This window comes from Equus asinus, chromosome 9, assembly GCF_041296235.1.
Source record: "Equus asinus isolate D_3611 breed Donkey chromosome 9, EquAss-T2T_v2, whole genome shotgun sequence".
NCBI classification, from domain to species: domain Eukaryota; kingdom Metazoa; phylum Chordata; class Mammalia; order Perissodactyla; family Equidae; genus Equus; species Equus asinus.
Genome location: NC_091798.1, coordinates 93,647,815 through 93,660,220, shown reverse-complemented (window position 1 = coordinate 93,660,220; position 12,406 = coordinate 93,647,815). Strand labels below are relative to the sequence as shown.

Sequence of the window (12,406 nt, the reverse complement as noted above, 5' to 3'; positions counted from 1 at the left end):
ACCTTCATCTGAGGACAAAGGGTGGAACCCGAGGCTCCTTTGTGGTCTTAGGCACTGAGAGCCCGCCCTGCTGGAGAGGCAGCATCTCCTTAAAGGACACCTTAGAAATGCACGATGTCTGCTTCCAAAGGACGGTCTGTTCCTGGCTTGTTTTCCCTGGATGACTTGACGGCACGTGAGTGAAAGGTGATGTGAACTCGCACCATCGTGGGTGGAAAGAGCAAAGTACCAGCGATGAGTGGACCTGGCTCTAGCACCTGCTGGCCACCTGACCTTGGACAAATCACTTGACCTCGTTACATCTGTAAAATGAGGTGTTTGGATTAGAAGCTTTGGATGGTTCCTTCCAGCTTTGACATTCTTATGTCTAAATACGTGGTCTCTCGGATGAAACGTATGAAACTAACTTTGTCAAAGGAGGAGCTGTTATCATACGTTTTTCTCTCTTTCCAGTTTCTCTGCACAGAGAATCTCTCCTACACCTCGCTGTGAGATGGGGCCTGGCTAAGCTTTCCCAGTTCCTCTTGTGTCTCCCTGGGGGAGTCCAGGCCTTGGCTCTACCCAACGAAGAGGGTGCCACGCCATTGGACTTAGCTTTACGTGGCGGACACTCGAAGCTGGTTGAAGACATCACAAAGTGAGTCTGCAACTTGATTGTTTCTCTCCATCTGTTTCTATAAAGTCAGCCAAGCATTGCGGAAAAATGGAAATAGCCAAACCACAAGCTGATATTGGCTTGTTTTACCATTAGTTCCCATATATAAAGTACAGATATGCATATAGTACATAAACTGATATACAGATATATTTGGTATTAACATTTCCTGGGGGAGAAGGGGTTAGGGAGAAAATGTCTCAAAAGGCTCTGTAGGGGCCATAAGAAGAAAAAAGGTTGGGAAACAGTAGTCTAACCCCCACTTATTTTTCGGGTTTCAGTTTAAATGTCACTTCTTCAGAGAGGCCTTCTTCTATGTTATGGTCTTTTGTGATTATGATACTTCACAGTAGTAATTGTGATTAAAATTATGATTCACACTATTAATCATAATTTAGAACTCTGTATGCATAGTGACCATCTGTTTCATACGTCTCCCTCCTAAATCACCTGAGCGCTGAAACTATTTCTGTTTTCCCCACGGCAGTATTTTTAGTGCCCTGTTCAACAGATGACATTCACTGAAAGAATATAAACTTTTGTTGAACCAGTGAATAACACACAAAACTTAAGATACTAGGTAGGCAATGGGGTAGTTATTAGGATCTAGTGAAATAATGTAAAGGAAATAATTTGTCAGCTGTAAGGTTCTCTATTGATGATATCAACACTTTCAATGAATAGTTAATGTATTGTTGGTTACTTAGAATGGTTCAGATTGGTGTTATTCTTATGAAAGGAGGATTCATATATAGTGATTTTCTTGACTTAACATGTGGCAAAAAAATAGATAAATGGGAAAGTACATTGAAAATTACAAAGTACTACACAAATATTGTCAGTGTTATTCCATGGTATGTCTCAATGGACTGGTTCTTCTTGCTGGCTCATGGAACTCAATGTGATTAATTTATGGTTATATGTTGCGTAAATGGATATTGGAGTAGAAGTCAGCTGTTGTGTTTTTCCCCCCTCATTTGGTCAAATGACCATCAGCCAAAGGAATAGCCCATCCAAAAGGAATTACCCTTTTCTTTGCTCTAATACGACCCCACTGTCTTGGCTAACAAGACCAAGGCAGGACTACCTCCTTTGACTTAGTCATTCTGGATAGTTCAGTGTCACACTGAGGTCCTGGAGGCTGGCTTCTTCATTGTCTATAGCTTTGTTATCTTTCTACTGTGTCCAAGACCAGAAGATATTATGTGTTTTTAAAAGTTTACACCTCTAATAAATCCATTCATGGAAGGGATTAGAAGTAGACAGTAAGCTAAATTCTTATTCTATGATGGAGCTTCCATTTTCTAAATGAGTAACAATGATCTTATTGCTCAGGCTCGGAGTCCACTCACCTCAGTGGTTTGTTGTTGGCACATCTGGAAGATTCTGGAGTCCCTGCCAGTAATTAGCATTGAGAGTTTGAGGAGATTCTCTAAATCTTAGAGTACAAGATGTGGATTTTTATGGATCTCTTTTCATCATACCGTATGATGAAGATAACATTTATTTGATTGCAAGTATACTACATTTTTGTAAAGCAAGCAGTCATTAATAAAATGGGGTCATGAAAGAATTTGAAAGAAGCATAGACCTAGTTCTGTGAAGCGAGGAATCTGGGAGCAATCTGTGGGATGTGACAGCATGCTGAGGTGGCTGTTGTCTTGGGGTGCTAACATTTTCCTCCTGAGGCTTCTTTACTGTTGCAATTGCATGACCTTATAAGTCATCCAGAATATTGTGTTACTAACCGCGAAGCCCACATATAGCTAATAAATTTGCAATTGTTCTTAGTCAAAACATAACAGAAAATAAGCTTATATGCAAGAATTTAGTTTTGGAATATTGTTCCTTTGTTTACGAGTGTATTCAAGAGTACAACAGCATCAGATTTATGGGGGTTTTAACTTGCATGAGAAAATGATTTCCAACAGTGGACCAGCGTGTTATGACTGTCTCACTTGTTTGTGACATCCAAACCTCACCATGCTCCCTGGAGATCCTATCTGTTTTCCCTTGTAATCACCTAATAAACTCTTGGCTGCCAGCTAATTTATTCTACATGTGGCCCCATTAAAGCAAGAGGCATCTTTCCAGATTAAAAGGAGAATGAAATAAGGTAAAGTACTATGTTTAAAAGTCAGTACTGTTTCATTATTTATATAAAATCTTTAAAGTGTGTAATATATGTGTATGGCTTTTCAATCGACATCTCTAGGTGGAAAAACAAAGATGGCTTCATCAGGACCTGTTTACTGGTCTTATGTATTGTTAGTAGGTGGCTTTCCAGGATCGTCTTGCCCGTTGGATTGTAATGTCGGGGGCACTGAGGGTCTTGGGGTCTTGGGGTTGGTGTCTCCAAAGCCGTGCGTGGTTTTGATTTGTGATGCTTCAGTTTCCAGGGCAGACGTTCCCCTGGCTTCTCCCGAGCGCAGCTCAGCGAAGATGCCTCCCTGCGGTATATTCATTCGTCAGAGACGCTGACCCTGACGCTTCACCACACAGCCGAGCATTTGCTGGAGGCAGATATTAAACTCTTCAGGAAATATTTTTGGGATAGAGCCTTTCTCATCAAGGTTTGTGCTCAATTATTCTGTTATACAGTAACTCACGCTCCTTGAGAGTGTAGGCAGCAACTCGTTGTTTGGGGAACAGTATTTTTTGGGGTAACTCTTTCTTTTCTAATGGAACCTTGGGGGACATGGCATGGAAACTGTGTTACATCAGTAGAGTAAAGATGATTATATAATATTTTGGCAATAGAAAATAATGTGTATAATATTCTCGTTTCCTTTACTTGTCATGAGCCAGCCCTACCAGTGCTGGGTTTTAATATGCTCATACTGGATATTTTCTGATCTAGAATTCTTACCAAAGGCAGTTGCCTTTAGGGTCGTTTTACATGTGTAATGTCTGCTTGAGAGCTCCTTTATGGCTTTGGTGCATTTAAGCATTTGTCCCAGAGTGCAGATTCTTCTTGAATGGGGACTGGTGATCTAAAACCAGTTCTTTCTCAAAGCGGCTTTTCCACCTCCCACCACGGCCCAAACACCAGCCTTGAGTGCTGTCATAGCGTGCCTGTCTCAGGTTTGAAAGAGCTCATCTTCATCATTATTATTTTTTTGTGGGATCTGGAAGAATATAAGGAATATTTACACCTTTTAGTCATTATTAAGCAGAATGTGACATTGAGTAAAAGGGCTCGAGTCAGTGCCATTGGTGGTGCTCCGGGGTGTACGGGTTTAGTCACTGGGTCCTGTGACGCCCCTCGCACCGCGTCCTCGAGCACGCTCATTAAATAAGGCACAGGGTGCATGCGTGTACAGGCTCCACAGAGCGAAGAGTCAGTTTAGAAAACTGATATTGTCATTTATCACAGTTTTGGCTTTTGTAAAATGTTTGCTTCATAAAATTAAAGATTTAGCCAAAGATATTATATATCAAATAAAGATTATTATTGGCTTACTCCATATAAGGTTTTATTTAAACAATTAAAAGGAAATGTGCTCTTTAGAGTATAAACTACTTCTCTTTGTGGGGTTTTAGGACATTTAGTGTATAATTTTTTGGCATGTGGCATGGTATTTCCGTATTTGGTTAAGGATACTTGTCGTTTAAAGACCCTAAGCCCTCAGTGTCCCTGTGGCCTCTCACCCAGGCGGGCGGAGGGCTGGCCTTGCGAGCAGCGTTCCTCAGGATGAGCTCGTCTCCCTGTGGCTCCATCGGGGCAGAGCTCAGCAACACATGTTCTTAGAGGGGGCACTCAGACCACAGCATGGCACCCGGTGACAAACTCCCAAAGAGGATAGGGTGTGCTCTCTGTGTCTAGCAAAACGTATCGAACATTCACGTCGTTAGAAGATCTTCCAGCTTCTTAGGCTGGATTTGTGATTTCTCATCACACATTTGGGATAATACTGATGATCTGAGGAAGATTTAGGAGGAGTAAATCTAAATACTTCAGTAATTTCTTGTAGTGAATTTTATAGTAAAAAAGACCAAAGGGAGATCGCTTTCCAGTTTCTGAGATTGTCATTTTATGGGAAACACTCGCTGACAGCGTCAGTTGCACCGGGCTGCCCTGTGTTCTGGCTGGCAGCCTTCGTCTTTTTTTCTTCCTACCTGGAGTGTGTGGCTGGCTAGTGAGGGGGGAATAGTGCTCAGGTTCTTTAGAACCTCCAAAGTCATTAATTTTTACCTGCCCGACAAAATGTTGCTATAGTATTCTTGGGTTTAAAATCTCTCTGTGGCACTTCTTCCTGGGTTAGATGTTATTAAATGTAAGCAGGTGGTAATTGTTATATAGGTTGTCCACACTAGAGCTTTACAATTTGGGGAAACAAATGAGATAACGTATAGTCATAAAGTACTCATGCTTTATTACCTCTTAGATGTCTGAAAGTCTGTTTTTATATGACAGCTATGCACGATGCCTTTGATCTGAGGGACTAATTTATTCTCAGTGAGGAGATGGCAGCCTGGTGTCAGACACCAGCATTGCCTGATACCCTTTCCCCTAGGCTTGGCGGTTGCCCTCGTTGACAGACAGGGTTTCGGGGTCAGGGCTGACCCCAGATGAACATGTGGAGCAGGTGCTGTCTTTGCCCTGAGCCGACGTGCCGAGCCCTCCTCCAGCCCGGGCGCTCAGGCTGCCGTCTCCTCAGTGCACCCAATATGCACGTGCTCTGTCCCGTCCTTCAGGTGCACAGGGGGCCCTAGGCAGGAGAATATTGTGTCCTGGGGGCGAAGCTGGAGGCTGGAGGGTAGGTGCCTGGGTACTTCTTGTTCCATACTCCTTGGTGGTTTGGTAAATTGTGTATATTTTCATGTTCTTTCTGCTCTGGCCTCAGGATGTTCTGAAATAGCTAGGAACCAGGCGCTTGATACACTGAGCTTACTAAGGTGCCCAGGGGACTCTGGGGTCTGTCAGTGGCAGGCTGCCTGCCCAGGTTTGCCCCGGGTTTCTTTTGGAACTCGTGCTGCCGAGTCTTGGGCTGTTTTACCATTTGGTGCTTCAACACTTCATTCTGTTTCTGCACATTTTCACTGGCTCTGGGGAATCCATCTGAAAAGAAAATATAGCTTGCTCTGAGAGGATGCTCCTCTCAGGCTCCCCAGCCCGGTCTCGGCGGGACAGCCCCCACCTGCCACTCACTGTGAGTCCTCCCGGTGATGGAGGTCCTCTCCCATCGTCTGAGCCCCGCCATCCCTGTGTCTTAGGGTGTGGATGGCGGTGGGTCTCAGCAGCAAGATGGAGGTCTCTCTCCAGACCTCCCCAGGCGGTGCCTGTGGCCTGTCCCAGCCCCCAGATCCTTGACTGCGGTTTTTATCTCTTTGTTGCGTATTTGAAGCCTCAAACGGTTTCAGTGTCTTCTTTTTCTTCCTTTCTTAGGCTCTTGAAGAGCAAGCAGCCAGGCCAGAGGAGAGATCAGATATGCCCTCCAGTGCTGCAGAAACCCAAGAAGGTAGGCGTGCTCCTTGCCCCCTCGAGGGACCCGGAAGGTGCTCAGGACCGACTGGTTGGCTGGCGCTTGAAGTGCGCCGTGGGCAGAGTGGGAGCCAAGGGGCTCGGCGGCAGGATCAGGGCTGTGGGTACAAGGCCTCGGGTCCTCCGACAGCATCGAACAAAGGGAACTGTTTCTACTTTAGTTCAACTGGCGTTTATTGAGAGCCGACTGCCAGCCCCTGGGGCCGGATCCTCCCTCATTCCTGACTTTCAGGGTGCTCTCCTGATGCACAGATCGCTCTCCTTGTTCCCAGGTTTGGCTTGTTCCTTCCATTCAGTCCTTCATCAGTCACTTGCTAGCTGTTCCTCCTTCGTGGAACTTCTACTGTGTGCTGGGCTAGTGGCTTTTACAGAGGGTGGAGACTGTGAAGGTGTTTCTGTGACATGAGGGTCAGGGAACATCACTGGCATGTAGAGGTGGAGGCCAGGATGCTGGATGGTCTTCAGGGAATAGACAATCCCACTCAACCCAGGCTGTCATGCTCACTGTTCGCAGTCCTGATGGAGCTTCAGAGACTGAATATATAAATCTCCTCGAGGTGGGAGTCCTGCCCAGAGGTCTATTTTTTATAATACATCATCACTACTCCGTTCCACATTCAGCACAGGGACTCAACGTTGGTGCCGCACTTGTTCATAACACCCACTCATTTGCAGGAATGTCATCCTTCCACATTTCCCCCAATGGGCATGTGATCTCTACCTCAATTCAGGTTCTTGTCCCTTTTCCCTATACAAATGTCTCTTCTGTTAGCAAGTCCTAGTAGTAAACATGAGTTTTCACTCTATGGAGCATTCTTACCTCTGTTCTTGAATATTCCTGTCCTTCTTGTCTGGAATGGGTTCTGACTTTGTTTTGTCTTTTTTCCAAAGCTTGACAGTTTACAAGAATCTGACCACATCACTGTGTCTTCTTGGGTACTGAGGGCAATGGTTTTACATGTTGAAATTCGTATTATCTTATCAGTTACTTTTCTTTTGTGTTATATTTTAGAGTATACGTTGACTTTTATTTTTTGAAATCATATGTGAGAATAGGGTTCTGTGTGTTTGGGGGGTAGGGTTATGTTATCTGTTGATTTCAGGAAAGGGGAAGGGGTGTTATGAAATACCTGTTAATGTAAAGGGACAGTGATCTGATCAAGCTGAGATCCACCATGCTGGAGGCCGGGTTTAGGGAGGAAAAATAGGACAAGACCCTTGAGCTTATGTACCAATGTCAACAGCTGATTATTACCTTTGGTTCTGCTTTTAACTGACGCCATAGAATATTTGCATTCTGGGTATCTATCAGATAGTATAATCTTAAACTCTTTGGCCCCGTGTTTGTTAAAAAGTAGTCCTGGAGAGGAATATTTCTGTGTGGCCCGTCCACATTGCACACGCTCCTGGGTTAACTCTGCGCAGCTGAGCTTCCTACCCAAAGTGCAGCGGCTTGGAAGCCCCGTGGAACTGCCCTCGGTACGCTCCCCTGAGGATGTGCTGGCCATGCTGAGGGAGTTGTGGCCGCCCTGCTGCCTGAGGAGGTGGCAGGTAACTTCGCGCTTCCTCTGTAAAGACCTGTAAGGGAAGCCTCTCTCCTCCTGAGTGGCTGGCTTTCCTTTACTTCTGTAAGAGTAGCCGATCAGGTTTCTTACTTCTAGTTGGCTGATAAAAAACTTGGAGCTAAGTTTCTGGCCTGTCAGTTGCAAATATGTCGGCTCCTCCTGGCTGCGTTTTTGTATTACCCTTATTTCTTATGTAAGCCTTCACCCTTGCTTTTCTTTATTTTAAAATCAACTTCTGGGTTTTCCTTTATTGTCTTATATATTTTTCTCCCTTGTAATCCACCTTCAAACTAACTTAGAACAAAATGAGATTGAAATAAGTACTTAAATTCCAAGTTCATGCCCTTAAGGGGCTGACACTTTTGGATGGGGGCAGAAAAACAAACTGTCCCAGCACATTATGATAAGCGCTACAGGAGTATATGCAAAGAGCTCTAGGAAACTCTGGAGTGTGATGGTGGAGGCTACCCTGGAGCTGTGATCTAATGGAGGGAAGTGAATTCTAGACAGTGGAAATACACGCGGTACCGAATCCTGACCCAGATGATGCATTGGAGGAAAGGCAGGTTACCTGGACTATGGGTGTGTGTGTGTTGATGCCAGGAACATCGACTGAGAGCGAGGCGGATCTGAGTGGTGGATCTGAGGGCTTGTACGTGAGACAAGGGACTGGAGCTCCACCCTGACCCACGGGGAGCTGTTTTAAGCAAATTAGATTAGATCATTGTTTTAGGAAGTTTATTCTGTGAGAGTGTGGAGAATGGATTGGAGGGGCCAGGGGGCTGCTGAAAGTCACGTAGCAGAGGGTCTGCTCTGTAGCAGTGTGATGAGACTGGAGGGGTGGCGGATGAGTATGTCTTGAAGGTGTAGGACGTCAGGTGGGTGTCACGGGGAGGGCCAAGGGCAAGTCCTCTGTTCCTGGTGTGTTCCTGGGTGGGATAGGCCCTCTAGGATGCAGATTTGGGACAAAAAAAGGTACTCAGTTTTAGACAGGTTGAGTCTGCTGGACCTAAAGGGCAGCCAAGTTAATACACCTGCGAGCTGGACTGAAGATGCTCAACCAATAAGCAAAAACACTTGGACAGACACTTAAGTCCTCTAACTCTAGATAGTTAAGGTGTGTATTTTGTAGGCCTGCTAGGCGATGCCTTTGTCTTCCTTGGAGGACATGTTTGAAACTGTGCTCACACTCCAGCAGATGGCAGTATTCAACTACAGTGGAAATACTCAGTGAGTGTCCATTCATGAGGCCGGACGAGACTCAACTGGAAGAACAAAACATCTGAGCTTTTTTTTTTTTAAACTCCAAAAGTAAACTTTCCCTGTGAGATATACTGGAAGGTTCTCAATAGATCATGCTCTTCTGTTCCTCCTGGGGCGGTGGGAGCGGGGGAAGCTCTTTGCTTGTGTCTGCAGCTGTCTTTGATGGAAAGACTCTCTCATAACTTTAGCCTCAAAATTAACTTTGCTTTTTCTGTTAGTGTGATAAATGGTTTCATTATTGTCTCCATAATCTCATGATTATAATTGTACTCCCAGAATGATGGGAACTTATTCCAAAGGAATTAAATGGCCAAAAAGTCCTCTCATTGTTAATATGCTCCAATTAATAAGCTAATTGTTAGTTTTTATTAATAAGCTAATCATTAGTTTTTATTAATAAGCCAATCATTAGTATTAATTCACCAACTGGCAGTTTTGTCCCTTGCTGCCTTTGTCCTTATTTGATCTCTTACCCTAGGATTTCCTACAGAGCATTAGACAGAACGCCAATCTTGGAAGATGCTCTGAAAAATAAGGATTCTTTGGCCAAAGAAGATTTTTTTGGCCAGAAAATGCTGTATATGAAACGTCCATGTCAGAGATTCAGAATACATGTAATGTTCCGTAGGTTCTAGGAAGTCTTGCAGTCAAGAAACCTGTTGGCTGGTGCAGTGTCACTGGTGAATATGAATGTTAGAGATTATTTCTAGTTCCGTTATAGTTTGGCTGTAAGAAACATGTTTATTAAGTTTGGTAAGTCTGGTTAAGAGGGGTAATCCTTCCTTCTGGGTGGGCCTTGAAGGTAAGATCAATCAGCCTTTAAAACAGAATAGCTTGGAGTTGCTGATAACGTTATCTGTGGAAGGTTGCTATAGCAATGCTGGTTTGATTGCACCGTGCAATTGGTGGCACAGCGGTGGATGTAAAAGGATCCTCGTAATTTAACAGAAACTCGCCTGGAGCAATTTAATTAAACTCAGTGGAATGAGTGCCCAGTTCTTTAAAAGCCCTGAGATACAGTTCCATGTAGTCCTAGATTAGTTAAAGGCATGATTATCCTGAATCCGCACATGGCCCCAGATATTTTTGATGATTTTAGGATAAAGGTTTTAAAAATTTGTATGTTATTTAAAAAATGATGTAGAAATTTTATGAAGATTTTTCTATTTTAGTATAATTTGTAGTATTTGAAAATAAAACAAAATTGCATTAGCCTATAAGGAAAAATGTACACTGGCAGTGTACACAGATGAGCTTTTTGAGGGGGCAAGAAGCTGGGATCTGAGCACTGTACCGGACGTGTTACTGCGCCCGGATTACCAGACCACGGAGCCTCCTTTGTTAGCGATCTTGAATAAAACGTGTCCTATTCTTGATAGATCTCTCAGTACAGAATTCTTTAGAAATGCAGAATCATTATCATTTGAGAGCTTATGGTCTGAAATGCCTTTAAAGGAATATCCCATAAAGGGCAAAATAAAAATGTGAGTGACTCTCTAGACGTCTGTGCAGACGTGTCTGTGGAAATTGTTGTTCTGGTTGCCCCCGCCTGCTTTTTTAGCATCTCAGTGGTATCTTCCCCACGTACCCAGTTGTTCAGGTTAGGGTATGCGTGTTTTGAAACAAAACCCTTACTGTGCTCCTATAATGTGGTAAATTCCATGGTAAGTGCTTCGCATCAGTTTTCTGCTTCTAGGCAGTGGGATGGAAAGCTTTACCTTCACTTAGTGTTTTGGGCTTTGCCGCTTAAACAGCAGGGTTTCGAAGGGTGAGCTGGTCCATCTTGACGTTCAAATCACTGGCCATGCTGTTCGCGAACATGTTACTCTGCTGCCACCTGGAGGCCTCGTGTGGGGTGTGCATTTAAAGGTAGGCGGAACCTCCCGGGAACAGAAGCTTCCAGGCTGGGTGTCAGCTACCGCCGTGTCCTTCCTTAGTCCCTATCAAGGTCAGTTGACTTGACCATACGAAACTGAGGCTATTGCTTTTTCTCTTTTCATTTTAGAAGCTAGTATGTATTATGAGTTCAAGAGCAGTATACTATAGTGGAGTGCACATATCTTATTAATTAGCTTATTGGATACAAAGCAAATTCAAAGTAATTGTTATGCAGAGTTTTTTTTTTTTTTTTAAAGATTTTATTTTTTCCTTTTTCTCCCCAAAGCCCCCGGTACATAGTTGTATATTCTTCGTTGTGGGTTCTTCTAGTTGTGGTATGTGGGACGCTGCCTCAGCGTGGTTCGACAAGCAGTGCCATGTCCGCGCCCAGGATTCGAACCAACGAAACACTGGGCCGCCTGCAGCGGAGCGCGCGAACTTAACCACTCGGCCACGGGGCCAGCCCCTGTTATGCAGAGTTTTAAAACATATCCTGACTTTGGGATTGCTGACTTCTCTGCTCCATCCTCCCCTTATTATGATTCATCGTGGGAAGCCATGTAAATGAAAACCTTATACTTTTTCTAAGCAGAAACGTGAATGAGAACCCCTAGCAGTAAGAAGAGCTTGAATAAATCCGCGTGGAGGTTTGAGGCCTGAGGTGACATAAATTAATCAGAGCTGCAAAGTGGAGCAGGGAGCATCCAGTTAATGCCCTGGGCAGGGAGGCTGAGGGTCCAGAAGCCTGGGACCCGCGATGTGGCATTTTAATACGCATTCAGGGTAAAGATTTTTAGCCATCAGCCCTTGCTAGGGGTGCCCAACACTTTGATTTCCCCCCAGGCCCAAACCTGCTTTTGGTAGTTATTTTGACAACAGTGGCTCTTGTTTACGGGCAGCTGAGCGGTTTGGGAAGAGAACCAATCAGTCAAGACACAGAGAAAAACAGCTCTTAACTGTGCCTTCCTGTTCACCCCAGAACATCCCGACCACTGATGTTTCCAGGAAAGCCTTTATTCAGAACGAAGGCACGGCCAGCCTGGGCTTGTTTAGCTCAGCCTGACACTGTCCGAGTCGGAGCCCAGGGGCTGTGCTGGTGTCCGCGACTTCCAGCGAGGTGCGAGGAAGGGCCAGACCTCACCTGGAGTGAGTTATTGCTGTTGTGAAACGTATATGAAATCTGCAGTATTTGAGGAAATAGACGTGTGGGTTTCCTTCCTCAGGTGGGCCTGAGTCATGTCCTTAGAATCTGTGCGATTTTGAAGAGCTTTCGGTCAGGGAACAGCCTTCCTTCTGAATATAGGGCATTTATTTATTTAATGATCGTTTTTTTCCTCAGGATTTCCTGTGAGAGCCCCTGGTCTTGTTTACATCTCGGTCCGCACAAATAATAGCAGAGTGTGGGCAGTCTGGTCATCAGATGCTCTGCAGAGAGCTGGTTTTTAAGAAATCTAATCTAAAAACGTAGCCCAGCACAGCCAGCTGCTGGGCAGCTCATTTCTATCTGTCATCCAGTTCCTTCTTCTTTTTAACGAAAGCTCCTACCAGCAGATCCTGATG

The 12,406-nt window shown here is 44.5% G+C and overlaps 1 protein-coding gene across 8 annotated transcripts in view; it reads left to right on the top strand.

The window, feature by feature from the left end:
- ARHGEF28 (Rho guanine nucleotide exchange factor 28) overlaps positions 1-12,406 on the top strand; it is a 273,307-nt gene that overhangs the window by 127,366 nt on the left and 133,535 nt on the right. For all 8 annotated transcript variants that reach the window (XM_070517954.1, XM_070517955.1, XM_070517951.1 and 5 more), the window contains 3 exons: positions 454-637; positions 3,048-3,228; positions 6,045-6,117. In XM_070517954.1, coding sequence (XP_070374055.1) covers positions 454-637; positions 3,048-3,228; positions 6,045-6,117 — 438 coding nt within the window. The remainder of the gene's footprint in view (positions 1-453; positions 638-3,047; positions 3,229-6,044; positions 6,118-12,406) is intronic.